Genomic DNA, 27,244 nt, shown 5'->3' on the forward strand with positions numbered 1-27,244 from the left:
AGATAATCACAGCAATAAAAGGTGTGAATGGTGTCCAAACAGGTCAATCAGGAAAACATTACATCAAAGAACAATGAGGTGGGGTCACAAGGGGTCAAATATTGCAGATGCTGGGGTCTGTATGAAAAACAAAAAACTATTTTTTTGCTGGAAATCACAGCAGGTCCGGCCGCATTTGTGTAGAGAGAACTAGCCAACGACGACTCGAGTCTGGATGACTCTATACGTCAGGTGGGGTTACATGTAGCGTGACATGAACCCAAGATCCCAGTTGAGGACGACCTCATGAGTGCGGAACTTGGCTATCAGTTTCTGCGCGACGATTTTGCGTTGTCGTGTGTCTCAAAGGCCGCCTTGGAGAATGCTTACCCGAAGATCGGAGGCTGAATGTCCTTGACTGCTGAAGTGTTCCCCGACTGGGAGGGAACACTCCTGCCTGGCAATTGTTGTGCGGTGTCCGTTCATTCGTTGTCGCAGTGTCTGCATGGTTTCGCCGGTGTACCATGCTCCGGGGCATCCTTTCCTGCAACGTATGAGGTAGACAACGTTGGCCAAGTCACATGAGTATGTACCATATACCTGGTGGGTGGTGTCCTCACGTGTGATGATGGTATCTGTGTTGATGATCTGGCATGTCTTGCAGAGGTTGCCGTGGCAGGGTTGTGTGGTGTCGTGGTCGCTGTTCTCCTGAAAGCTGGGTAATTTGCTGCGAACGATGGTCTGTTTGAGGTTAGGCGGCTGTTTGAAGGCGAGTAGTGGAGGCGTGGGGATGGCCTTAGCGAGGTGTTCGTCGTCATCGATGACATGTTGAAGGCTGCGAAGAACATGGCGTAGTTTCTCCGCTCCGGGGAAGTACTGGATGACGAAGGGTACTCTGTTGGTTGTGTCCCGTGTTTGTCTTCTGAGGAGGTCTATGCGATTTTTCGCTGTGGCCCGTCGGAACTGTCGATCGACGAGTCGAGCGTCATATCCCATTCTTACGAGGGCGTCTTTCAGCGTCTGTAGGTGTCCATCGCGTTCCTCCTCGTCTGAGCAGATCCTGTGTATTCGCAGGGCTTGTCCATAGGGGATGGCTTCTTTAACGTGGTTAGGGTGGAAGCTGGAGAAGTGGAGCATCGCAAGGTTGTCTGTGGGCTTGCGGTAGAGTGAAGTGCTGAGGTGTCCGTCTTTGATGGAGATTCGTGTGTCCAAGAATGAAACCGATTCTGAGGAGTAGTCCATGGTGAGTTTGATGGTGGGATGGAACTTGTTGATGTTATCGTGTAGTCTTTTCAGTGATTCTTCGCTGTGTGTCCATAGGAAGAAAATGTTGTCGATGTATCTGGTGTATAGCGTTGGTTGGAGGTCCTGTGCAGCGAAGAAGTCTTGCTCAAACTTGTGCATGAAGATGTTGGCGTATTGGGGTGCGAATTTGGTCCCCATGGCTGTTCCGTGTGTTTGGGTAAAGAACTGGTTGTCGAAGGTGAAGACATTGTGGCCAAGGATGAAGCGGATGAGTTGTAGGATGGCATCTGGAGATTGCCTGTTGTTGGTGTTGAGTACTGAGGCTGTCGCAGCGATGCCGTCATTGTGGGGGATACTGGTGTAGAGTGCCGAGACGTCCATCGTGGCGAGGAGTGTTCCTGGTTCAACTGGTCGTGGGTGCTGAGTTTCTGTAGAGTCATCCAGACTCGAGTCGTTGTTGGCTTGTTCTCGCTACACAGATGCGGCCGGACCTGCTGTGATTTCCAGCAAAAAAATAGTTTTTTGTTTTTCATACAAAACCCAGCAACTGCAACATTTGACCCCTTGTGACCCCACCTCATTGTTCTTTGATGTAATGTTTTCCTGACTGACCTGTTTGGACACCATTCACACCTTTTATTGCTGTGATTATCTCTCTGCCGAGGTGTGATAAAGGGCAGTTAGAAAGATTACCTGTAATCATCTGGCAGTATTCTCTGACTATATATGCTGTGCTTATATGCAACTCTTCACTTCACCTGACGAAGGAGCAGCGCTCCGAAAGCTTGTGATTTCAAATAAAGCTGTTGGGCTATAACCTGGTGTTGTGTGACTTCTTACATTTGTCCAATATTAGAAAATGTGTTTGGAACTGGTGAGGGGAAAGACAAAATTGAAAATAACACGCTGGACTGGGCTAGACATGGGGAAATGTTGGAAGTGAGATTGCTATTTATTTTATGTGGGCGTCGCTGGCAAGTCCAGTATTTCTTGCCCATCCCTAGTTGCCCTTGAGAAGGTAGGGGTGAGCTGCCTTCTTGAACCGCTGCAGTCTGTGTGGTGAAGGTCCTCCCACAGTGCTGTTCCTCTTTTAGTAGCACCAATCAAAAATAAACAATTAAACTGTAACTAATAGAACTTTAAAGAAATGTTAAGAAATCAAATCAGAATTTGGTTTTCCAAATCAATTATGCACTCCAGTCCCCGCGGCGCCCACCGGTCGCGGAAGTCCTCGAGCGTGCCGGCGGACACCGCGTGCTCCATCTCCAGGGCCACCCGGGCGCGAACATGGCCGCAGAAGAGAGGGAGGCAATCTGGCTGGACGACCCCCTCGACCGCCCGCTGCCTGGACCAATTGATGGCTTTTTTAGCCAGGCCCAGGAGCAGACCCACGAGGAGGTCCTCCAACCTGCCCGCTCCCCTCCGCACCGGGTGACCGTAGATCAAGAGCGTGGGACTGAAGTGCAACCAAAAATTGAGGAGCAGCCCCTTCAAATAATGGAAGAGGGGCTGCAACCTCTTACATTCAACATATATGTGAAACACGGACTCCTCCAGGCCGCAGAACAGGCGGCCTGGAAGTCCGTGAACCTACTTAACAATATATTGCTCGGAACTGCTCCATGCAACACCCTCCAGGCCAAGTCCCCAATAGAGCAAGGGAGGACTCCCGCATAGAGAGCCCTCCATTGGGGACCTCCGCCTCCGCCGGAAGGCAAGACGGCACGCCACGGCGTGTCCAGACGGCAGGCGAAGATGACAAAGTGGTAAGTGTGCAGGAGCAGCCCGTACAGGAAACCCCTCCGTGCGGAATGAAAAGGCACGGAGGGCATTTCCTCGAGACGGCTCAAGTTATGAGGCGCCGGTTCCCGAGGGGAGTTTCGGGGCTGGGCGCCGATAAGGAATTCCGTCCGAACGGGGGAAAGCTCGGACGGGATCGCCCCACACGCTTGAGCCGCCTCGATGCACCTTGTGGCGCCGTGGGGCAGTTTCGCTTTTATCGACTCGATGGCTTTGACCGCGAGCCGGATGTTGGCCCAAGACATGCGCCGCGCCAACTCCTCCGGCGCCATCCAGCCCGCTCCTCCGCCATCGAGCAGGTCCCCGACTCTAGTCACCTTGCCAGGCACAGCCCTGCGTTCCGCCAGCCACCCGAACCCGCGGACGTGCGGATTCCTGAACAGCGGCTCCCAAAGGACAGCTGCCATTCCTGACCCTGCCCACAGTGCTGTTAGGTAGGGAGCTTTGAAAAGACTGAGACTGATCATAATCCATTTAAATAAGGAGCTATGTCGATTTTTTTTTTCAAGCTGCAATCAAAGTAGGTCACGATTAAAACCGAAGAAATGAGTGGAAAGTTGGCAGGTGTACAAGAGTAACGCAGCCGCAAAGAATCCGGATTGGGGGGCGGGGAAGGTCAGCAGCCGCACATGCGCACACGGCTCCCGGCCCGGAAGTGACGCGCGCGGCTATATGTGCGCGCTCGCGATCGTCACGTGAGGGCGGCGGTGGCGGCGCCGGCTTTTCCTTGGGCTCCGACAAAGATGACAGGCTGCCGAGGTCCGAGGGGGGTAACGCGCGGCCCGGGGACACACGCAGCCATCTCAGCACCAGTGTACCGGGGCAGGCTTCATTCTGGAGCGTGTGAGCTTGGGGCTCCGAACGGGGCTGGGCTGGTCTGTGGCCATGCTCGGCTCCCGGCCCGGCCGTTTAGTCACCGCCGGTGGTGGGTGGGAAGGCAGAGGGCCTGAGGGTCGACGAGAGGCTGTAACCTGAGAGCTGCGGCTCTCGCTCACCGTTCAGGCGCTGCCCTGCCCGGGCCTGACTCTCTTTCCCCCCCCCCGCCAAAAGCAGGGTGTGGGCCGCTCAGTGTGGCACTGAGAGCGGGAGGAGGCCGGGTTGAGGCGCTGTTGAGCGGGCGCTGGCCCCCAGCTCGCTCCGACTGTTGCCTTTCAGACCGGAAGCTGCATGCTGTGTGCTTGGTTGGTGTGGTGGTGACTCCCTGATTCATCAGTCAACGCTTTTTGAAATGTGTAGTTTGAGGGGAGGGGGCAGTTTCCTTGTCACATGTGTTTGCAATACACACACCCAGGCCTATATCTGCAGTGTGTTTAATTTATTACCTAATCGAAAGCCCCGGCCTTTTTTGGCCTTTGCGTGTTTGGCCTACACGCCTCTCGGGCCACAGAAATATGAAACATTGCTTTCCGTGTTAGGTTTCAGGTTCTGTTGAGTGCTGCAGACTCTTAGTGCAGTATTCGGGTTTGCTGCAAGATGTCTAATGTTTGGCGATCAAGTTTATTTACAAACTCTCCAGTGACGTATATAATAATTTGCAAATGCAGCTGTGGCAAAGAGGAAGTAACTATATTTAGTGTTAAAACTAAAGCTAAAACTTTTTTTGCAAAATTAGTAACTGCTGTATTTGATTTGTTTTACAAACGAATATTTGACGCTATAGTTTAATCGTAATCTCTTTCATTTTCTGCGTATCTTTTGTGGGCCATATATAGTTGAGATTTATGGTAGACATAAGGAAACTTCATTCATGCAGATTATAAATGGGAATGTTAGAATAAACGTTCTAACTCATTGGTCAGAGGTTAACGAATTTACAACAGTAGCATGAAATGAGAAGTTAAACTTGGTTTTGTAAGTATTTTGATGCATCCTTTTACGAAATATGCTTTGTTGTGATATAATTTACATGGGGTATTGCAGCACCTATTCAGTGTACCAGCTGATTCAAGTAGTTTCTTATTTCTGTCGCCTCCCAAAGTATGCTCTCTCCCTGTATAGTCTTTAGCAGCTTGGTGAGTGGCAGGCAAGCTCCAATGTCAGTCTTGGGAGGGAACAGTAATTGCAGTTTCTGCAACTTCATTTTATAGAGTTTGACTCCAAGGTGGATTCAGAATATTAGTTTCAGTAAGTAATTGAAAATATTGCAGTGTAAATTCTTGATTTATTCTGCCTTGGTTTAATGTGATTTTTTTTTTGTTAAGGGGCTCTGAAATAGTTGCTGTTGGGCTGTGATCTGCAGTCTTTTTATTCATGGAGAATTCAGGTGGAATGTTAACTGGTTTGCAGTAAGATAGTGTTGGGTTTCAAACCTCATTCAAATATTTAACCTTTCAGTGATGTAGTGTTTAAATTATGTGGTTATAGGCTTTGTCCTAGTGGGGCTGATACTTGAACCAGTCATATGTGCTGCCAGGTAATATACAGTACATTGCACAAAGATGCTTCTATTGTTTTGCCTTGTTGAAAGCATAATTAATTGGTTGAGTTGCACAGGAATGGTAATGGCCAGTTGTGGGGACTTGAGGTCTGTTTACTAAAGGATCTATTTTCTTTCTTGCTTTTGGAGCCTAGTGTCCTTCCATATGTATTGATAACCCAAGCAATAGACAGTAAAAATGTTAAGGCTAGTTTATCAAATGTTAGAACGTTTCCTCATTGATTTGTTCTGAGGAAGAATGCATGGAACTGGGAAGGTATGGTTTATTGTGTTGCCTCTCGGGTGCCAGAATAAGGAACTCAAAGTAAGGTGGATAAAAGATTCACGTGGGACCTAAAGACATAGAAAAAGAAAGTGATTTTGAAAAGGAAGTTTGAGGATTTGGGTGTGAAATGCTACATCAAGGGTCGTACAGTGCTTTAAAAGAGAGCAGGAGTTTAACCGTTCTAATTACTCCTGGTGTTCCGTTAGGCCAGTTAGAGACGTGCATAGATGTATTAAATTGTGGCTTGTGAGATGGTGTGGAAGGGAGGGTTTCAGATTCTTAGTCCATTGGGCTGAATTCTGGGCAAGTGTAAGGTTTATAAACTGGACAGTCCTGAACCAAACTAATACTGATGGGCTTGCAGTGATGATAGAGAGTAGTGGGGAGTATTTAAACAAGTAAAGCACAGGGAAGGGCAAATCAAAACTGCAGAATTGATAACACGGAGAGGGGAAAAATATTGGAAGTGGAGGTAGGTACAGTAATGAGTTAAGCAAGATGATAAATTGGGAGTACCAGTAGGTAGCGGAAAACAGTCACCAAACAGTGTAATTAACTATACGAGACTTGACAAACTTTGGTTATATTCCCTACAAATGAGGTTAAAGGGTGATCTGATTGAGTCAATGAAGGCAGTTGACAGGGACTTGGAACTGTTATTTCTCCAGTTGGAGAATCCCGATCAAGAGGGCACACAGTTTGAACGTAGCTTGTTAAATGCAAGTTTCTTCCAATGTTGAGCCCGCAAGACCATAGATGCTGAATTAATTGAGGTTCTTAAAAGTAGGATAGCTACTTAGAAAGTGAGTATTAAGGCATATGGAGAAAGTGCAGGAAATTGGGATTAGAAAGGTAAAGAGCAGCTGAAGCCCTCCTAAACTCCTGTCTCACCACCCCTTTCTCCAACTTCAAACACATCTCTCAAAACTTACCTCCTTGATAGGAGCAGGAATAGTGTCTTCATTCACTCTTGTACTTTCCTCCAACTTGTTTGGTGTTCTCTGATCTCCCATAAAGCGCTTTTAAAAATTTATTCCGTGAACGGTGTCACATTAATGAATTCATCTATGTAATTTTTGTGAATTTAGATATTAAAGATTTATGTACATACTTGCTAATGACTACCATCTTGTATATTAAAGCCTTTACCTGCATTATGCTAGTGTTTACAAAAATGGCTTAGTGTCTCTCTTGTTTTCTGATGCAAGTGGATGTCTGTTCTATATTGTGTTGTCGCAAGAATATTTTCATGTAACCTATGGTCCATTTGAAAAAGGGTGTATTTGGTAAATTGGGTGGGTACTTTTGTCAATACTTGAAGTTCTTGTGCCATTTGGTGAAGTTCTTTTACAAGTTAATTGTTCATAAATTATTGGAGCATTGATAGTTGAAGCTCTAATAGTTTTGGCCTGTAGGTGGTATTTCTGAAGCCTGCAAGGTAATTAGTTGTGGCAGCATCTGTTCTGCTTTTGCCAGGTTCTTTGACCATTGTTGGGGGATGAGAGCAGTTGGATACAGGACTTCTATTTTTCTACATTGATCAGCACCTCCTGCATAGCAATGCAGCTGAAGTTGGGAACTTGGTGGAGTAGGAATGCACCCATCTAGTGCTGTCAGATTTATTTTAACATAGCTTTCTAGTATGAGACTGTACTAAGTCAGTTAGAAAGGAAACCTTCAGTAGATGCTGTTGCATGTCTGGAGAAAAGGCTTATTTTTGATCAACTCAAACTCCCTTATTTTATATTGACCAGTTTTTTTTTTTAAATTCTGTGAAACTTCCAATTCATACTAACATTTGTGCAGGAAATATTCTTGCAATTTAACTGGTTCCCTGGCTGCCTATTGAACTTATTATAGAATGAAGAGAGTGGAAGAGTTGGCCTTTTACCATTGTTCACTTCTAGTTGGGCAAATCTGATACTGAAAGTTAATAATCAACATGGGGGATTTCTTCTCTCCTCTCTCTCTCTCTCTTTCCCCCCCCCCCCCCCCCCCCCACCTCTGGGATTGGTTCTTGGGTGCTGGTTGCCTGCTGGTATCTAACTTGAGTTGAAATTCTTCATGTGAGCATGGCCAGTAAATTTGTCATGTCAGAATAAAGTGGTCTTCTATTCGATCTGCCTGTTTGCATTCAGACATCCCTTCCCATTTTTGTGGTCCCTGGCTGGCATTGATAATCTGTGCCAAACTGGGGGAGTTTTGTGCCAAAACTAATTTATCTTAGAATCCTTCCAATCTGGGAAAAGACAGACTAATAAATTAATTTAAAATAAACTCAAATCTTAATTTATTTTGAAAGAAAGTTAGTAGAAGCGGATGTCTTGACCAGCATCTAAAATAAAGTTACGACATTTGGTACACTTGTTCAGAATGATTTCAACTATATCCTTCCATTAAACCCAAGAAATTGGGGAGTGGAACTCTGTCCTCTGGTCCTCTGTTTTGCCACCTCCGCCAGTATAACTGTGTCCCTTCCCAGATTTTTTTGGTATAAGCCACTTTTCCCATGTTACAGAATGTCTACCTCCTACCTTTGCATCTTTTTATCTAGTAGGAGTTATGTAGCTAGCTTCCTTGATTCACATCAGAATAATGAAGTGCAAGTTTTTCTAGTACCATATCACATCTGTTATTTAAATGCAATAACTGATACATAGGGAATGGCAGCCATTTTGTCTACAGCAAAATCCCACCAACAGTAATAACGATAAATAACCAGTGCCACATTTTGGGGTTTTTAAAAAAAAAACACATCTCAATAAACATTCACACATTAGGAATTAAAATGCCCCATCCATTTGAGCGCCGCAGGAATTAGCTTCAACTAGCTCCTCTTAGGCAGTCCCTTGGAACCGAGGATGACTTGCTTCCACATTAAAAATGAGTTCTCCGGTGACTGAGTCCAATGCGGGACCTTCAGTCTCTGTCACAGGACCTTCAGTCTTAGTGCTGGGTTTGAGGTCCTGGTTCTCGACTAGCTCACTCTTTTGTGTGGGAGGGGATGGAAGCTGGTTCTGGACAGGTGGTTGAAGGGGCGGTTGGGTGCTTGGGTTGACGTGCGCTGCCTGCGCTTGGCTTCCGCTTGTTCCCGGCGAAGAGACTTGAGGTGTTGGCGCCTTCCCGGATGCTTCTCCTCCACTTTGTGCGGTCTTGGGCCAGGGATTCCCAGGTATTGGTGGGGATGTTACACTTTTTCAAGGAGGCTTTCAGGGTGTCCTTGAAGCGTTTCCTCTGCCCACCTGGGGCTCTCTTGCCGTGCCGGAGCTCCAAATAGAGCGCTTGTTTTGGGAGTCTTGTATCGGGCATGCGGACAATGTGACCCGTCCATCGGAGCTGATTGAGCGTGGTCAAAGCTTCGATGCTGGGGATGTTGGCCTGAGCAAGAACACTGACGTTGGTGTGCCTATCCTGCCAATGGATTTGCAGGATCTTGCGGAGGCAGCGTTGGTGGTACCTCTCCAGTGCTTTGAGGTGCCTGCTGTACATGGTCCATGTCTCTGAGGCATACAGCAGGACGGGTATCACTGCTGCCCTGTAGACCATGAGCTTAGTGCCGGGTTTGAGGTCCTGGTCCTCGACTAGCTCACTCTTGTGTGGGAGGGGATGGAAGCTGGTTCTGGACAGTTGGAGAGTCGGGTGTTAAACTGTTGCCTTCCTGGCAAGTTATGGAAAAAAAGAACACTGGAATATGTGGTTTCATTTGGTGAAGGCTTTCTCGTCTTAAGGGGCTGGTCAGATTAAGAGAAAAGGCTGACTGGAAAAGTGAAGTTAGTCTGCTGACGGGGACAGTGTAGCATATTTTGTTTTTCTCCTGCAAGGCGGTTTAATGAATTAAGTTGGTGAGGTGAGATTTACTGTAAGTTACTGTGTATATATGTTAATTGTAAAATAAACTTGTTCAACCTCATTTCACTAAGGCCTTTTGGAAGATTGAGGAAGTGCATATGAATGTAATATCCAGTTCGTATAACAAAGGATGTTTAATCGTTACAACTGTTAGTCATGCTATCTTATGACTAGATACAATAGGATTTGAAATCTGCTTGAGAGAGACTATCTAGCACAGTCTGGACATTTCTGACAAACTTTTCTTTTAAATGAGATTGGTTGAGGGAAGGACAGTGGGTGAATTTCCTGCTCAAATAGTGGTTTGTAATTTATGATAATCACGAGTAGACTGAGCCTTGGTTCAACATCGGATCCCTCGGTAGCGCACTAGATTGTAATAAATTAGGCGCCCATGTCCTGGTGCGGAGCTCAAAAGCACAATGGCCCGGAATTTGCGGCCAGCGGCAAAGCAATGGCTGTTGCTGCTGGCCCCGAAGTAAGCTTCGCGCAAAGATCTTGCGATCTGTGTTTAAGTTCGGGTTTTCTGACGAGTAATTCAAATCAATGGAGTTTAGTGGGGATCCCCGAGTGCGAGCTGCTGTGATGTCAGCAAGCTGTCTAAGTAGCCAATCAAAACACACAATTCTCATAGACAGCGAACAAGGAAGTGAGTAAGCTCTTACATTTTTAAAAAGTTAGAATTTTAAGAGCAAAACAAAGATTGGGGCTCACATGGGGAAAAGGCAAACCTGAAATAAAGATTAACAAAATTTCTAAAGTTTCTTTATTTTAATTTTTATTAAAATGGATAAATTTGACATAACCTTTGTTTAACAGTCAATATGCTGTTAAAACCACAGTTACAATTAATTCCTTTGGGTCTAACTTTTAGTGGGGAATTTAACAGCGGTATTACTGCGGAAGAGCTGAAGGTTTCTGTGATTTGAGAGATTACATTGATTGCTGGCTCTGTGGGGAATGTCAGCGCAGCCTGTGTTGGAGCAGTGAATGACCGACTGCAACTTCAGGATTTGTGCATGCGCCAAATCCTTAAGTTGCGGTCAGTTTCAAAGGCAAAATGATGGCAAACACAGCCAGTTTGCCATCATCCGTGCCATCGTGTTGATTCAGGTATGAGTGCTATAGACTGAGCCAAGCTGACATGCAATGAGCCTCTTCCATTGATCGCTTTGACAGTTATTCTGTGTTTAACCTTTTAACAATAGTCCCAACAAGTATATCTTGTGGTCCTTATCAATGGCTATCTTATGTGGCTTGGATATGGTGCTCACTAATGCTTTCCACAAGGGTGCCTCCTTCTGAGCATCAATGCCAGTGTCTACTTTGGTGAGCATTCCAATTTACCAGTCAGTGAAGAGTGCAATACAATATGGAAGATCTTCAATTGATTTAAGATTATCAGCACACTGTTAGAAGTCAAGTACACACTTTTACCAAATTGTAGGTGAGATTTTTCATTGCTTTTGTCTGAAACCTTGGCCCCTTGGTGAAAGACTAGTGATGATAGTTGTTTCACTCTGCCCCAACAATGCATCTTAACTCCAGCTTCAGAGAATACCCCTGTTGCACTAAGTTGCTTAGTTTCTCATCATGGAGTTGTATAATGAGTCACAAACCCTTGGGCTATTAATTTTAACAGAAGTATTGGACAATTAAAACTGTCCTTATTGGCATGCACTACAAACCACAGATTTTGTAAAGCTGTCAAAACTTGAGCAGAGACTACATAGATGGTTGATGTAGGAAATGGGGTGGGGGGGGGGGGGGGGAAAGCAGACTGGTGCAATAAGGGGGCGTACTTATGAAATATACAGACCAAAAAGGTCCCAGGTAGGATATTGAGTCTGTTAAGTAAGCTGATCTTGGCTTGGGAGGCAGTGGGATGCATAACTAAACTCAGTTTCCCTGGACTAGGGTCGAAAGAACTAATCTGGAGTTACAATGCTGCTCACACATTCCTTGCTGATGTATGGGCATCGTGCAAGAACGGGAACAATCCTGGCTCTTGTGGAGAGGGAAACAGAACATTTCAGGTCGATTCTGATGAAATATCATCGACCTGAAACGTTAACTCTTTCTCTCCACAGATGTTGCCTGATCTACTGAGTATTTCCAGCATTTTGTTTTTATTTAGATTTAACAACTTTATTCAGTTTGTTTAGTTTTTAGAATGAGTTCATAGCACTGTTAATTAAGTACCAATTGATAATTTAACAAGAAACAAATGTTGATGCATGTCTGGGTATGAATGAGCTTTCCTCTGTCAAACTCATTATCAAACACAATTTGACACCAAGCTGCTTAAGGAGAAATTAGAACAGGTGACTAAAAGCTTGGACAAAGAAGTAGGTTTAAAAGAGCAGCGGGGGTTTAGGGAGGGAATTCAGAGCTGCTTCACGTGATAAAAATACATGTTGCAGGAATCTATCTGGGATTTTGTGAAATCCATCCTGAAATTACTTTTGTCCCCTGTAGGCTAGTAATTACTATATTACATACACTTGGCACACTGAGTTCATTGCTGGTATGAATTAACAGGATGTGATTAAGAATCTGCTGGATTTTCTAGTTGTGATGATGTTATAAATTTTAATTGCGTATCTTGGAATACCATATGGATTTGTATATTTTATGTAACAATACTATTGCATAAAGCAAGAATGTTAATGTAATTAAATTGCAATTTCTGTTAAGCCAGTCGTAAACACTTTTTAGTGTAATTTAATTTGCAGATATAACTTGGGGAATTTTATATTCCATAATGTTTGAAAGGGCATATAGGTATTTTTAACTTGACGATAGTTCTAGTCTTTTTTGTTTACAAAGTATTTCGGATCTTGATGTTGGCTTATGGTTTAACTAACTCATTGTTTTATGTTGGACAGTTCCTCGCAATTTTTGTTTGTTGGAAGAGCTTGAAGAAGGGCAGAAAGGTGTAGGTGATGGAACTGTGAGCTGGGGCCTCGAGGATGATGAAGATATGACACTCACACGATGGACAGGAATGATTATTGGGCCACCCAGGGTCAGTAAATTACCAAGTAATGTAATTACTGAGTTAAAATACTATTTTCCAGATGTTCTGTCCTTATGTTATACCTTGGAGGGAAAATTGTGCTCATGTTTTTCCACTTTGCTGTAAGGGTTGATTTGCATCAATTTTGATGTAATCAATACTAAAGGGACCCTTTCAAAAATAGCGATGAACTCCTGTCCTGTTGTGTAATACCTCACTGTTTAGTGCTGTATTGATACCTTAAGCCAGTGGGTGGAAGGCTCGAGGGTAGATGGCTAGTGCTTTATAGCGGTGGTTCTCAAACTATTTTGGTTGAAGGATCCCTTTTTCAAATCAATTATTAATCATGGACCCCCCCCCCCCCCCATCTAAATTCTAATACTCATACAAAAAGTGCAGCATGTATTGTGTTTTAATGATGCTTTTAAGGAAACTGATATTTACTTAGATATCAGTGAAATGGGTGTGCCTGCTTCTCACTGCAGAGTCTGTCTATCCTTGGTGTGATGTTTGACTTTATTTAAAGCTGCGCCTGCTGTTCATGTTCCTACTTGTTACAATAATTTTAAGTACTGTCTTTAAAAACTACTGCTCATCTATGAATTTTAATTGCAAAACCTTTTTTAAATGTAATTTGAAATTGACAAAAACTTCAATTTTAACTCAGTACTAAAGAAGTGAAAATAAAGAACTCAAACGATAAATAAAACTCAAGATACAGCTGCTTGTGTGATTGGGATTGTCTGATTCACACCTGTCTGCCGACATCCACATCAAACAGACTTGCTCTTTTTGCGGTTAGGGCGTTCCCAGCGGGTCAGAAACAAGTCCTTGCATTTCCAGCTCTCAGCCAGTCCGCACCCTGCCGTCTCCAGCCAGTGACACGAACCCAAACCCGAACACTCTTCTCCCCTCCCCCAAAAAACAACAGCTGGACAACCTGACAGGCCCCGGGTCTCCCGACAGCCCCGCTTCCTCCACCACTCCACTTTTCCAGCACATAAATCAGTGTTGCCACGTTCACGGGAATTTAGCTCAATTTGGCACAGCGGTGATTTCAACTCACTGGCATTAACGATCCAAGATTATCCCACACATCTGGTTCGGAAAAAGTTTTCTCAATGAATAAAAACCTTCCCGCAGACCCCACAAAGCCAGCAGGAGACTCGTGAATGATGGTGACTCGCCCTTGGTTGAACTTTAAAACATACTGACTTGACACCTGACACAACTTATATTTTGCAGTCGCCCTTGCCAGCCAGCCAGCATCTGTGCTCCTCCCACAGACACCAGTGAGGCCATTGGTAGGAACCTGAAAGTGAGCATTCTGGTCCCGCCTCCTCTGGTTAATTTTCCTAGTTTGCAATTTTTCAGAGATCTTCAACGAATAATTGGTTAATGTTTTGTGGACCCCCTGTTATGTCTCTGCAGACCGACCCCAGTTTGAGAATCACTGCTTTGTAGAAGCCTTGGGTGGCCCTCATTTTTATGTAGCTAAGGTCCCCAGAAGGACCTGCTGAAGGCAGTGTGTCCTCAGCCATGGCAAAATCATCCTCTTTTTGCACTGGCTGCCTTCGCTAACTTACTCTAACGTTTGAGGGGGCTGGTTGAAGGGCATGCACATTGAACTGTCCTGAGTCAGCTCCCCTGTATATGTACACATCTGCTAGAGCATTGATGGTGGGCAAGAGTTCTGACTGGCCACTGGACAAATCTAGCTTCAATAGATTGGAATCCAGAATAGAGAGCCTGTGGAAATCATGGTAGTTTGTAAAACTGGATTGCCCTTTTTTTTTTTTTTGCCCCTTCCATAGGGAATGCAATGAACTGGCCAGAGCTGCTCCTATATTCTCCATCAGTTCGTTATGAAGCTGTCACTTGCTCCATGTTCAACTGCAGACCCATACATGCATCTAGCCTGGTGTCACGGAGGAATCCACTAGCTGCATCTGTCAGAATCACCATTTGACACATTCCTGGATACCTCATTGGCAGCATTGACATAGGATTAGAAACTCTGCCAGCATCATTCTTTTAATCAGCAGACCTCAGCTACCCTATGGCTTCTCCGTCAAGGGCAGGAATCTTCTCCTGACAGCTACAGTTGAGTACCCATCAACAACTTTGTCGTTCTCTTTACCACTCATGCTAAGTGTCTCACCAGGTGATCCTCACTAATGCAAAGCAGTCCATTTCAGGTGGGTGTCATTGAGCTGATGCTTGGTAGAGGGGAAGCAATGATCTAGTGGGTGGCTAATTTTAGGAGGAAGGGAGAATTAGGGTCCTTGGTCCTGTGGCTGCTGCTCCTTTTTGGTGTTGCTCTGGTTCATCTGGAAGGAAATAGAGAAGTTGGCATTGGTGCAATAAACGTCAACGCCTGAGGCAGTTTTCAAACAAATTGAAGAGGTTAAACCTGACTTCTTTATGCCAACAGATTGCAGTTGAGTGACCGTGTCTGGCGAGACTATGCAAAAGGCTTCCATGATAATTGGAATGTCTACTGGTCTGCTACTTTTGCATGTGCTCTATAAATAAAGTGTAAATTCTAATGTTTTTCTTTCAGACTTGCTTTGAAAACAGAATATACAGCCTGAAAATAGAGTGTGGAAATAAATATCCAGATGTACCTCCAATTGTTAGATTTGTAACAAAAATAAATATGAATGGAATAAATAATTCCAATGGAATGGTGAGTAAACTATTATCTAATTGTTTTCAAAACATTTGTTTAATGGTTTATTGGCAGTGTAAGATATCTTTAACTTTTTGCCCTTTGACCTTTCTGTTCATTTTCATACAAAAAGCCAGAAGGAGAAATGAGTTTATTTGCTCCCTTAATTGAGTCTTATATGTTGGCACACCATCCTTGACTAAGAACCTGGATAGGTGATCAGCATGTACATTTTTGTCAATGCTGCTTTGAAAACTGGCTGTTAAGAGCACATAAGGGAAGGGGAGGATGACTTGCTTCCAAAGTGGTTATACACACAATTGTAAAAGTTTTTTTTAAATCAGGAAGTGATCTATTTTTGGATAACTAATTTATAATTCATTCCCTGCTATCTGTTGTCCTATATGTTCTTGGGTAATAGATAGGGAAAATAGGAATGATCAAGGAGAACTGGTACATAATGAGTCTTAGAGGAAGTAATGCAAGGAAACTGACTTGCCTTCCTTATTCCCCTCCCCTCTCTTTGTCATTGGTATAATTGCGATCAGTAGCGCATTATGTTGGGAATTGTGAGGGCAACTCGTATCCTACCAGCCCATTGGGACTTGTATACTGCTGCATGATTGTGATAACCCCATTCTCCCCAAACCTCATGACTGTTAGATAGTACAGAGGAATCAGTGAGGAAACATGACTGCATTGTGAGCCTGATATTGTTAGGATTAAAATTTGGTCCAGAACAATATAGTTTTACACTTTATAAAAAATGAATAAAATGCAACTCCTTGGTTAAGCCAAATTGTATTCTTCTATCTGATCAGGTTTTGCCTCTAGTAGGTAAGTGAAATCCTTTTCATGTTAAAGTAATTCATAAATTGTACATCTACATTAAGGATTTATAGAGATTATTTGAATAGATCCCAGCAGGCAGAAAGTGGTGGACTGTAATTGTGTAGTGAGGTAAATTCTTGGGAGTTTTGATAAAGTTCAGCAAAACCTAAAATAGAATAGATTTATTCAGTTGTGTATATAAGACTACATTTTCAATGGAAATTGAAATTTGTTTTAGCTAAAAGTCTTGACTCTGATAAGGTTTCACTTTCCTTTTCAGAACCCAAATTCAGAAATGTTTGTGTTCATACAAAATTGGTGTCCTCTCTCTCCCTTCTCCCTTCTCTCTCCTCTCTCTTTCTCTCTGTTTTGTTTTTTTGGGGGGGGGGGAAAAACACCTACCACCACTTCCATTGGTTGACTGAGCTACAGAAGTCTGGCAAGCTTTCATATTTTTGTTAAACTACAGGAAACTTTTTTTTAATCCGCGACCGGCGTGGTGCCGGTTGATCAAAAAGTCCGGATTAGAGAGAGGTATACTTACCAAGGTACAAGAGCCCCGTACACAGCCACAGGTGCAGGAACCCCGGTTACACGGCACTTGTGCAGGAGTCCCGGTTACACAGCCACAGATCCAGGAGTCCCTGTTGCACGGCCACAGGTGCACGAACCCCGGTTACACGGCTACAGATCCAGGAACCCCGATTACACGGCCACTAATATACAGTAAAACTTACCTGAACCTACTCCTGAATTTTGCCAGTTGAGATTTCTAGATATTTAGGTGCCGGTTGAGAGTTTCCTGTATTACATTTGACAGCTGTAAAGGATAAATTTAAATTTACTGAGTGTAGGTTACTATACCTTAAACTGTGGTCTTGTGACTGCTTAGTAATAGTTGGCAAAAAAAACTATTTAAAACTCTGCATTTTACACTTTTTCTTGCAGGTGGATTCACGTAGCATACCAATTCTATCAAAGTGGCAAAATTCCTATAGTATTAAGGCTGTACTTCAAGACCTACGGCGTATGATGACATGCAAAGAGAATGTGAAGATTTCACAGCCCCCTGAAGGACAAACTTACAGCAATTAATTTTAATGGATCCAAAACCTTCTCTCAGAAACCTCACTTCCTATTCATGTCTTGTCAATTTTCCACAATACTAAATACCCACAAAAAAAACACCTGGATCTCTGTAAATCTTAATGTACGCCCACAATAATGTTCCCAGCCACACAATAATGTTCCCAGCCACAAATAAATTCAATAGTGGTGCAGAGTAACTTATTTTCTCATCAAGGCAATGGTGATCTAAAAAGCCATTTGGAATTTTGGCTTTTATTTGGATGGGGGAGTGGTAAAGATGAGGATTGAAACCAGGTCATTTATTGCCTGATCATAGCAGATATGTACGTTACACAAGATTATTGGTTAATAAAGGCAGTAGTTGATGTATATAATGGCATGCTCTGGAACTTCTCATGAAAAAGAGCTGTATTAAAAAAAATTTAGGTTGTCATGTATGTTATGCAAACTAAACTCATTCAATAAGAATTGTTGGAAGTTTTTGCTCATTATTTTGCTGCATTGTGGTGCAGATTAATTGTAATGTCAGTGTGTTGAGGATTGTTTTAATATTTGTATTTATGAAAATAACTTTCTGTTAAGCAGCTCTTGTGTATCAAGTAATGATATTGCGTTTGTTTACAGTCTGATTCTACCAAAACACGCATTTGAATTTGCGAGAAAAGAATATCGGTGTATAGTTAGGACTTTCTAAGATTAAAGTTAGTCTTGAAGATGTGAATAAGATGCAGTGAGATGCTTTTTCGTTTCAGTCTCTGAATTGGGTAATTAATTATTGTTTGACAATTTTTTTTAAAAGTTAGTGGTAAAATCATTTAGATGGTTACAGTATGAGAACTTTTTATTGATTTCAAGTTTGAAAATCACCCTTTCAAAACAATTTTGTTCCTTGAGGGCAAAATGACACAGCTAGCTAAAATGCTAGGCTGTTGGATTTTCCCTTTAGAATCCAATGGAAAAAGCATAAATTTCTCAGACTAAAAGCTGCTAATGATCCTGTCAAAAGAAAATCAGGTAGTAGTATAACTATCTGAAGTTTACTTTCTCGTGAGGGTATCTCGCCAATTTGCTGTAATTAATAAGACTGTTCCCCATTCAAGTTTGAGAAAACACTTAAGGTGGGTGTATTCATTTAATAAACAGTAAAGTTTAAAAACGTGCTAAATCTTTACACTTTTTTTGCAGACCTTGGTGATTTTGCCACTAGTTTAGCTTTTCCACTAGAAGACTTTTTCAGGACTCTTTCTTTTGCCACATGGTCTAGCTCATCTCAGGCAGAATGGCAATTGCTGACCAGGGATTGAAACTGCGACCTGGTATAGTACTACATCATGCAATGTATTTACACACTGATGCATCAGGGAGGCTTCCAGAACGAACTAACTATTTACTGCAATGTACTCACCAAGGATAGAACTGATAGTAACTGAGAATTGTATGTTGTTGAACAGGCAACATATCTAGGGGATTGCCTCGTAAGCAAAGAACTTGCACAAAAAAAAGTATTTTCAGATCCCCTGTACGGTATATGCAAAGTGCTTTACAAACAATTAATTACCTCCCAGCAGTTACTGTTGGGCAACTGGCAAATTTTGGAATGCAAATTCCACAAACAGTAAATGAGATGAATGAGAAGTATTTCAAAGTTCTTGAACAACTTCATTGCATGCTACTATATAGTATTTACAGCACAAACAGGCCATTCATAGAATGGTTACAGCACAGAAGGAAGTCCATTGGCCTGTTGCAAGAGAGCATCAGCTAGTCCCTTTCCCTGTAGCCCTGCAATTTTTTTTCTTTCAGGTATTTATCCAATTCCCTTTTTGAAAGCCACAATTGAGTCTGCCTCCACCACCCTTTCAGCCAGTGCATTCCAGATCCTAACCACTCGCTGCGTAAAAAGGTTTTTCCTCATGTCGCCTTTCGTTCTTTTGCCAATCACCTTGAATCTGTGTCCTCTGGTTCTTGACCCTTCTGCCAATGGGAACAATTTTTCTAACTACTCTGTCTAGACCCCTCATAATTTTGAACACCTCTATCAAATCTCCTTTGAACCTTCTTTGCTCTAAGGTGAACAACCCCAGCTTCTCCAGTGTATAGCCACATAACTGAAGTCCCTCATCCCTGGAATCATTCTCGTAAATCTTTTGTGCACCCTCTTTAAGGCCTTCACATCTTTGCTAAAGTATAGTGCCTGGAATTGGACACAGTACTCCACTTGTCCAGTGTTTTATAAAGGTTCATCATAACTTCCTTGCTTTTGTACTCTGCCTCTCTTTATAAAGCCCAGTATGCCGTATGCTTTTTTCAACCGCCCTGCCACCTTCAACGATTTGTGCACATATACCCCCACGTCTCTCTGTTCATGCACCCCCTTTAGGATTGTACCCTTTAGTTTATATTCCCTCTCGTTCTTCCTACCAAGATGTATCACTCTGCACTTTTATGCATTATATTTCATCTGTCACGTCCGCCCATTCAACCAGCCTGTCTGTCTTGAAGTCTATCGCTATCCTTAGGCGGAACCGAGGATGACTTACTTCCACATTAAAAATGAATTCTCAGGTGACTGATGAGTCCAATACGGGACCTACAGTCTCTGTCACAGGTGGGGCAGACAGTGGTTGAAGGGGCAGGTGGGTGGGGTGCTTGGGTTGACTTGCACTTGGCTTCCGCTTGCTCCTGGCAAAGCGACTCGAGGTGTTCGGCGCCTTCCCGCATACTTCTCCTCCACTTTGTGCGGTCTTGGGCCATGAATTCCCAGGTGGCGGGGGGGATGTTACACTTTTTTCAAGGAGGCTTTGAGGGTGTCCTTGAAACATTTCCTCTGCCCACCTGGGGCTCTCTTGCCGTGTCGCAGTTCCGAGTAGTGCTTGTTTTGGGAGTTTCATATCGGGCATGCGGACAATGTGACCCGTCCATCGGAGCTGATTGAGCGTGGTCAAAGCTTCGATGTTGGCCTGAGCAAGAACACTGACGTTGGTGTGCCTATCCTGCCAATGGATTTGCAGGATCTTGCGGAGGCAGCATTGGTGGTACCTCCAGTCCTTTGAGGTGCCTGCTGTCCATGGTCCACGTCTCTGAGGTATACAGCAGGGCGGGTATCACTGCTGCTCTGTAGACCATGAGCTTAGTGCCGGGTTTGAGGTCCTGGTCTTCAAACACTCTCTTCCTCAGGCGACCAAAGGCTGCACTGGCATACTGAAGGCAGTGTTGGACTTCGTCGTCGACGTCTGCCCTTGTTGATAGTAGGCTCCCGAGGTATAGAAAGTGGTCCACATTGTTCAAGGTCTTGTCGTGGATTTTGATAATCGGGGGGCAGTACTATGTGGCGGGGGCAGGCTGGTAGAGGACCTTTGTCTTACAGATGTTTAGTGTAAGGCCAATGCTTTCATACGCTTCGGTGAAGGTGTTGACGATGGGTTGGAGTTCGATCTCCGAGTGAGCGCAGACGCAAGCGTCGTCTGCATACTGTAATTCGACGACAGGATGGGATGACCTTGGATCTGGACTGGAGGTGACGGAGATTGAACAGTTGCCCATTTGTTCTGTAAATTATCTCCACTCCAGTGGGGAGCTTACTGAGGGTGAGACGGAGCATTGCAGCAAGGAAGATCGAGAAGAGCATTGGTGTGATGACACAGCCTTGCTTGACCGCGGTTCGTACGTGAATTGGGTCTGTGGTGGAACCGTTGGTCAGGATCACGGCTTGCATGTCATTGTGAAGCAGGCGGAGGATGGTGACAAACTTGAGGGCAGTCGAATTTGAGGAGGACACTCCATAATCCCTTATGGTTGACAATGTCGAAGGCCTTTGTGAGATCAAAGAAGGCCATGTAAAGGGGTTGGTGCTGTTCCCTGCATTTCTCTTGCAATTGACGTGCGGTGAAGACCATGTCCATTCTGCCCCTTAGTGGGCGGAATCTGCATTGCGACTGGGAGGAGCTCTTCGGCCACTAGGCGAAGGCGATTGAGGAGGATTCTTGCGATGACTTTCCCTGTGGCAGACAGCAGGGAAACTCCTCTAATTACCGCAATCAGACTTGCCACCTTTCTTGAAGATGGTCACAATTACGGTGTCTCAGATCCCCTGGCATGCTCTCCTTCCAGATAAGAGAAATGAGTTCATGAATTCGCGCCAGTAATGCTTCTCCGCCATGCTTTAGTGCCTCGGCAGGGATTCCATCTGCTCCTGAGGCCTTGTTCTTCAGTTGTCGGATGGCCTTTTCAACCTCATGCCGGGTTGGGGTTGTGCTGAGATGGTGGCTGTTCACTGTACCTACAAATTCTGTGTCATATGAAATTGTGCCCTGTACTCCCAAGTTCAAGTCATTAATATATATCAAGAAAAGCAGTGGTCCAATACCGACCCCTGAGAACACCACTGTATACCTTCAGTCTGAAAAATAGCTGTTCACCATTATTGTTTCCTGTCACTTAGCCAATTTTGTATCCATGCTGCCACTGTCCCTTTTATTCCATGGGCTTCAACTTTGCTGGCAAGCCTATTATGTGGCACTTTATCAACGTCTTTTGGAGGTTCATGTACACCACGTCAACTGCATTGCCCTCATCAACCCTCTCTTACCTCATCAAAAAACTCAATCAAGTTAGTTAATCACGATTTGCCTTTAACAAATCCGTGCTAGCTTTCCTTAATTAATCCATACTTGTCTAAGTGCCTGTTAACTTTGTCCCTGATTATTGTTTCTAAAAGCTTCCCCACTACCGAGGTTAAACTGACTGGCTTGTAGTTGCTGGGTTTATCCTTGCACCCTTTTCTGAACAAGGGTGTAACATTTGCAATTCTCCAGTCCTCTGGCACCACTCCTGTATCTAAGGAGGATTGGAAGATTAGGGTGAGTACCTCCATGATTTCCTCCTTAACCTCCCTCCGCATTCGAGGATGCATCCCATCTGGTCCTGGTGTCTTATCAACAAGTTCAGACAGCCTTTCTAATACCTCTTTATCAACCAGTATCTTCACTGTCTCCTCTTTCACTATGACTTTGGCAGCATTTTCCTCGATGAAGACAGATGCAAAGTACTCATTAGTACCTCAGCCATGCCCTCTGCCTCCATGCTTAGGTCTCCTTTTTGGTCCCTAATCGGCCCCACCCCTCCTCTTACTACCTGATTATTATTTATATGCCTATAGAAGACTTTGGCAACTAACATAAAAGGGAATTCAAATCTATTCTCATACTCTTTGCCCCTCTTATTTTCTTTTTCACTTCCCCTCTGAACTTTCTATATTCAGCCTGATTCTTGTATTCTCAACCTGACATCTGTCATATGCGCTCTTTTTCTGCTTCATCTTGCTCTCTATCTCTTTCGTCATCCAGGGATCTCTGGCTTTAGTTGCCCTACCTTTCCCCCTCGTGGGAATGTACCTCGACTGTACCCAAACCATAGCCTCTTTAAAGGCAGCCCATTGTTCGATTACAGTTTTGCCTGCCAATCTTTGATTCCAATTTACCCGGGCCAGATCCGTTCTCAACCCACTGAAATTTGCCTTCCTCCAATTAAGTAATTTTTTTCTAGATTGCTCCCTGTCCTTTTCCATAGCTAATCTAAACCTTATGATACTATGATCACTTCCCTAAATGTCCCCCTACTGACACTTGATCCACTTAACCCACCTCATTCCCCAGAACCAGATCCAGCAATACCTTCTTCCTCGTTGGGCCGGAAACGTACTGCAGGATTACGTCAGAAATTCTTCCTCATCTCTGCCCTTTACCCGATTATTGTCCCAGTTTATCTACTATCTATCTATCTATATATATATATAAAAAGCGTCTCTTCTGTCTGTCCGTTCTCCATACGTTTGAAAGTTAGAGAGCGTACCGACGCGCACGTCACGTCAAAAGAAAGCTTACGATTACGGACTGGTCATAGGCGTATTTACGTTTCGGCCGGGCAAAAATCGCGCCCGCGGTATCCAAAAAACGTTCAACATTCCGCTCATTAGCATCTCATTAGCGACCGTGTGACATCGAGGTCGACCAATCGTACGGCGGGTTCCTGGCGCGTGCCATCCTACAGTTGAGTGTTGAGTGACTTGACGATTGACCAATCCTACGCTTCGGTGACCTGACGGTCGACCAATCGGTGCGTGTGTGGGCGGGCCTTATCGTTCTGAACCGAGGTGAGTGGCCGCCATCTTGATTTTTCACGAATTTTTCCCCACACTTTCTGTGTGTTAGGGAACTAAGGTAAATATTTGAATTATGTGTTAGGGAATTAAATAACAATTTATTTGAGTTTTAAAATGTGTTTAGCAACAGGAGGAAATGAAGTGATCCCCTGCCCTTCGCCTGGAGGTTCGCCTACTTTGACAGCCGTTTCGAGCGGCTGTGCTGGCGCCGGGCATGGCCTAGCAGCCCGGGAAGCCTGGGCCTTGAGTTGCGGGCCGTGCCGGGAGCCGCCGCGCACAAAACTTCCCCGCGGCATCAACAGCCCTGCCCCAGAGCCGGACCCATAGTCACCAGGTCACTCTGTTCCCCGCTCGGGTGGGGGGGGCGGGGCTCTCGGGAGTGCGGATCTTGGGTGGGGCTTGGACAGCGGGAAGGGTTACCCTGGCAACGGGGCCCGCTGCGGCTCTCGGGCGGGGTTTGGAGAGCGGGAAGGGTTACCCCGGCAACGGGGCCCGCTGCGGCTCTCGGGCGGGGCTTGGAGAGCGGGAAGGGTTACCCCGGCAATGGGGCCCGCTGCGGCTCTCGGGTGGGGCTTGGAGAGCGGGAAGGGTTACCCCGGCAACGGGGCCCGCCGGCCGTCTTGAAACCAGCTCGGGAGGCACGTCAACCGCAGCTAAGGTGAGTCGGGCCGGGACTCAACGCGCTAGCCCGCGCATCGACCGGCCCTGAGGCGCTGATCCACGGAGAGGGAGGGAGGGAGGGAGGGGGAGGAGAGAGAGGGGGGGAGGGGAGGGGGAGAGAGGAGAGGAGAGAGGGGGAGAGGAGAGGAGAGGGAGAGGAGAGAGGGGGGAGGGAGAGGAGAGAGGCTCTCTCTCCCCCCCAGTCTCTCTCTCCCCCCAGTCTCTCTCGCTCTCTCCCCCCAGTCTCTCTCTCTCTCCCCCCAGTCTCTCTCGCGCTCTCTCTCTCCCCCAGTCTCTCTCGCTCTCTCTCTCCCCCAGTCTCTCTCGCGCTCTCTCCCCCCAGTCTCTCTCTCGCTCTCTCTCTCCCCCCAGTCTCTCTCGCTCTGCCCCCAGTCTCTCTCGCTCTCTCTCCCCCCAGTCTCTCTCGCGCTCTCTCTCTCCCCCCAGTCTCTCACGCTCTCTCTCTCCCCCCAGTCTCTCTCTCTCTCCCCCCAGTCTCTCTCGCTCTCTCTCTCCCCCCAGTCTCTCTCGCTCTCTCTCTCCCCCCAGTCTCTCTCGCTCTCTCTCTCACCCCAGTCTCTCTCGCTCTTCCCCCAGTCTCTCTCGCTCTCTCTCCCCCCAGTCTCTCTCGCGCTCTCTCTCTCCCCCCAGTCTCTCTCGCTCTCTCTCTCCCCCCAGTCTCTCTCGCTCTCCCCCTAGTCTCTCTCGCTCTCTCTCTCTCGCTCTCTCTCTCCCCCCCAGTCTCTCTCGCTCTCTCTCTCCCCGTCTCTCTCGCTCTCTCCCCAGTCTCTCTCGCTCTCTCTCCCCCCAGTCTCTCTCGCTCTCTCTCCCCCCAGTCTCTCTCGCTCTCTTCCCCCAAGTCTCTCTCGCTCTCTTCCCCCCAGTCTCTCTCGCTCTCTTACCCCCCACTCGCTCGCTCTCTTCCCCCCCACTCGCTCGCTCTCTTCCCCCCACTCGCTCGCTCTCTTCCCCCCCACTCGCTCTCTCTCTTCCCCCCCACTCGCTCTCTCTCTTCCCCCCACTCGCTCTCTCTCTTCCCCCCCACTCGCTCTCTCTCTTCCCCCCCACTCGCTCTCTCTCTTCCCCCCCACTCGCTCTCTCTCTTCCCCCCACTCGCTCTCTCTCTTCCCCCCCCACTCGCTCTCTCTCTTCCCCCCCACTCGCTCTCTCTCTTCCCCCCACTCGCTCTCTCTCTTCCCCCCACTCGCTCTCTCTCTTCCCCCCCACTCGCTCTCTCTCTTCCCCCCCACTCGCTCTCTCTCTCCCCCCCACTCGCTCTCTCTCTTCCCCCCCACTCGCTCTCTCTCTTCCCCCCACTCGCTCTCTCTCTTCCCCCCACTCGCTCTCTCTCTTCCCCCCACTCGCTCTCTCTCTTCCCCCCCCACTCGCTCTCTCTCTTCCCCCCCACTCGCTCTCTCTCTTCCCCCCCACTCGCGCTCTCTCTTCCCCCCCACTCGCGCTCTCTCTTCCCCCCCACTCGCTCTCTCTCTTCCCCCCCACTCGCTCTCTCTCTTCCCCCCCACTCGCTCTGTCTCTTCCCCCCCCACTCGCTCTCTCTCTTCCCCCCCACTCGCTCTCTCTCTTCCCCCCCACTCGCTCTCTCTCTTCCCCCCCACTCGCTCTCTCTCTTCCCCCCCACTCGCTCTCTCTCTTCCCCCCCACTCGCTCTCTCTCTTCCCCCCCACTCGCTCTCTCTCTTCCCCCCACTCGCTCTCTCTCTTCCCCCCACTCGCTCTCTCTCTTCCCCCCCACTCGCTCTCTCTCTTCCCCCCCACTCGCTCTCTCTCTTCCCCCCACTCGCTCTCTCTCTTCCCCCCCACTCGCTCTCTCTCTTCCCCCCCACTCGCTCTCTCTCTTCCCCCCACTCGCTCTCTCTCTTCCCCCCCACTCGCTCTCTCTCTTCCCCCCTACTCGCTCTCTCTCTTCCCCCCACTCGCTCTCTCTCTTCCCCCCCACTCGCTCTCTCTCTTCCCCCCACTCGCTCTCTCTCTTCCCCCCCACTCGCTCTCTCTCTTCCCCCCCACTCGCTCTCTCTCTTCCCCCCCACTCGCTCTCTCTCTTCCCCCCACTCGCTCTCTCTCTTCCCCCCCACTCGCTCTCTCTCTTCCCCCCCACTCGCTCTCTCTCTTCCCCCCCACTCGCTCTCTCTCTTCCCCCCCACTCGCTCTCTCTTCCCCCCCACTCGCTCTCTCTCTTCCCCCCCACTCGCTCTCTCTCTTCACCCCCACTCGCGCTCTCTCTCTTCCCCCCCACTCGCGCTCTCTCTCTTCCCCCCCACTCGCGCTCTCTCTCTCTTCCCCCCACTCGCGCTCTCTCTCTCTTCCCCCCCAGCCGCTCTCTCTCTTTCCCCCCAGCCGCGCTCTCTCTTCCCCCCAGCCGCGCTCTCTCTTCCCCCCAGCCGCGCTCTCTCTTCCCCCAGCCGCGCTCTCTCTCCCCCCCCAGCCGCGCTCTCTCTCCCCCCCCAGCCGCGCTCTCTCTCCCCCCCCAGCCGCGCTCTCTCTCCCCCCCCAGCCGCGCTCTCTCTTCCCCCCCAGCCGCGCTCTCTCTTCCCCCCCAGCCGTGCTCTCTCTTCCCCCCCAGCCGCGCTCTCTCTTCCCCCCAGCCGCGCTCTCTCTTTCTCCCCACCCAGTCGCTCTCTCTCTCTCTGCCGCCCCCCCACCCCACCAGTCGCTCTCTCTCTCTCTTCCGCCCCCCCAACCCCCCCAGTCACTCTCTCTCTCTTCCAACAACAACATGCCCTCGAAAAAGCCTCGGCACCGCCGGGCACCCCCAGCTAGCTCTCTCTCTCTCCCCAGTCTCTCTCACTCTCTCTCTCTCCCCAGTCTCTCTCGCTCTCTCTCTCCCCCCAGTCTCTCTCGCTCTCTCTCTCCCCCCAGTCTCTCTCGCTCTCTCTCTCCCCCAGTCTCTCGCGCTCTCTCTCCTCCCCACTCGCGCTCTCTCTCCTCCCCACTTGCACTCTCTCTCCCCCCCCACTCGCGCTCTCTCTCTCCCCCCCACTCGCGCTCTCTCTCCCCCCCACTCGCGCTCTCTCTCCCCCCCCCACTCGCGCTCTCTCTCCCCCGGCACTCGCGCTCTCTCTCCCCCCCCACTCGCGCTCTCTCTCCCCCCCACTTGCGCTCTCTCTCCCCCCCACTCGTGCTCTCTCTCTCTCTTCCAATAACAACATGCCCTCGAAAAAGCCTCGGCACCGCCGGGCACCCCCAGCTAGTCTATATATATATATAAGACCTCTTCTGTCT

At 47.1% G+C, this 27,244-nt stretch overlaps 1 protein-coding gene across 1 annotated transcript; it reads left to right on the forward strand.

The window, feature by feature from the left end:
• The first annotated feature begins 3,674 nt into the window (after window positions 1-3,674).
• On the forward strand, window positions 3,675-18,341 carry ube2v2 (ubiquitin-conjugating enzyme E2 variant 2). The gene is made up of 4 exons (XM_085992890.1): window positions 3,675-3,783; window positions 12,464-12,603; window positions 15,158-15,283; window positions 17,045-18,341. The coding sequence occupies exons 1-4, from the start codon at window positions 3,768-3,770 to the stop codon at window positions 17,189-17,191; spliced, it is 429 nt and encodes a 142-aa protein (XP_085849016.1). The 5' UTR covers window positions 3,675-3,767; the 3' UTR covers window positions 17,192-18,341.
• Window positions 18,342-27,244: the final 8,903 nt, after the last annotated feature.

The sequence above is a fragment of the Somniosus microcephalus genome, chromosome 7, assembly GCF_052327205.1.
Source record: "Somniosus microcephalus isolate GS21.2 chromosome 7, FLI_Smic_1.0, whole genome shotgun sequence".
NCBI lineage: Eukaryota > Metazoa > Chordata > Chondrichthyes > Squaliformes > Somniosidae > Somniosus > Somniosus microcephalus.

Bases quoted from the DNA above. Each gene is read 5' to 3' on its own strand.
- ube2v2 (XM_085992890.1), top strand. The intron at 12,604-15,157 runs GTCAGTAAATTA...TTTTTCTTTCAG, and splicing joins TGATTATTGGGCCACCCAGG to ACTTGCTTTGAAAACAGAAT. The intron at 15,284-17,044 runs GTGAGTAAACTA...TTTTTCTTGCAG, and splicing joins TAAATAATTCCAATGGAATG to GTGGATTCACGTAGCATACC.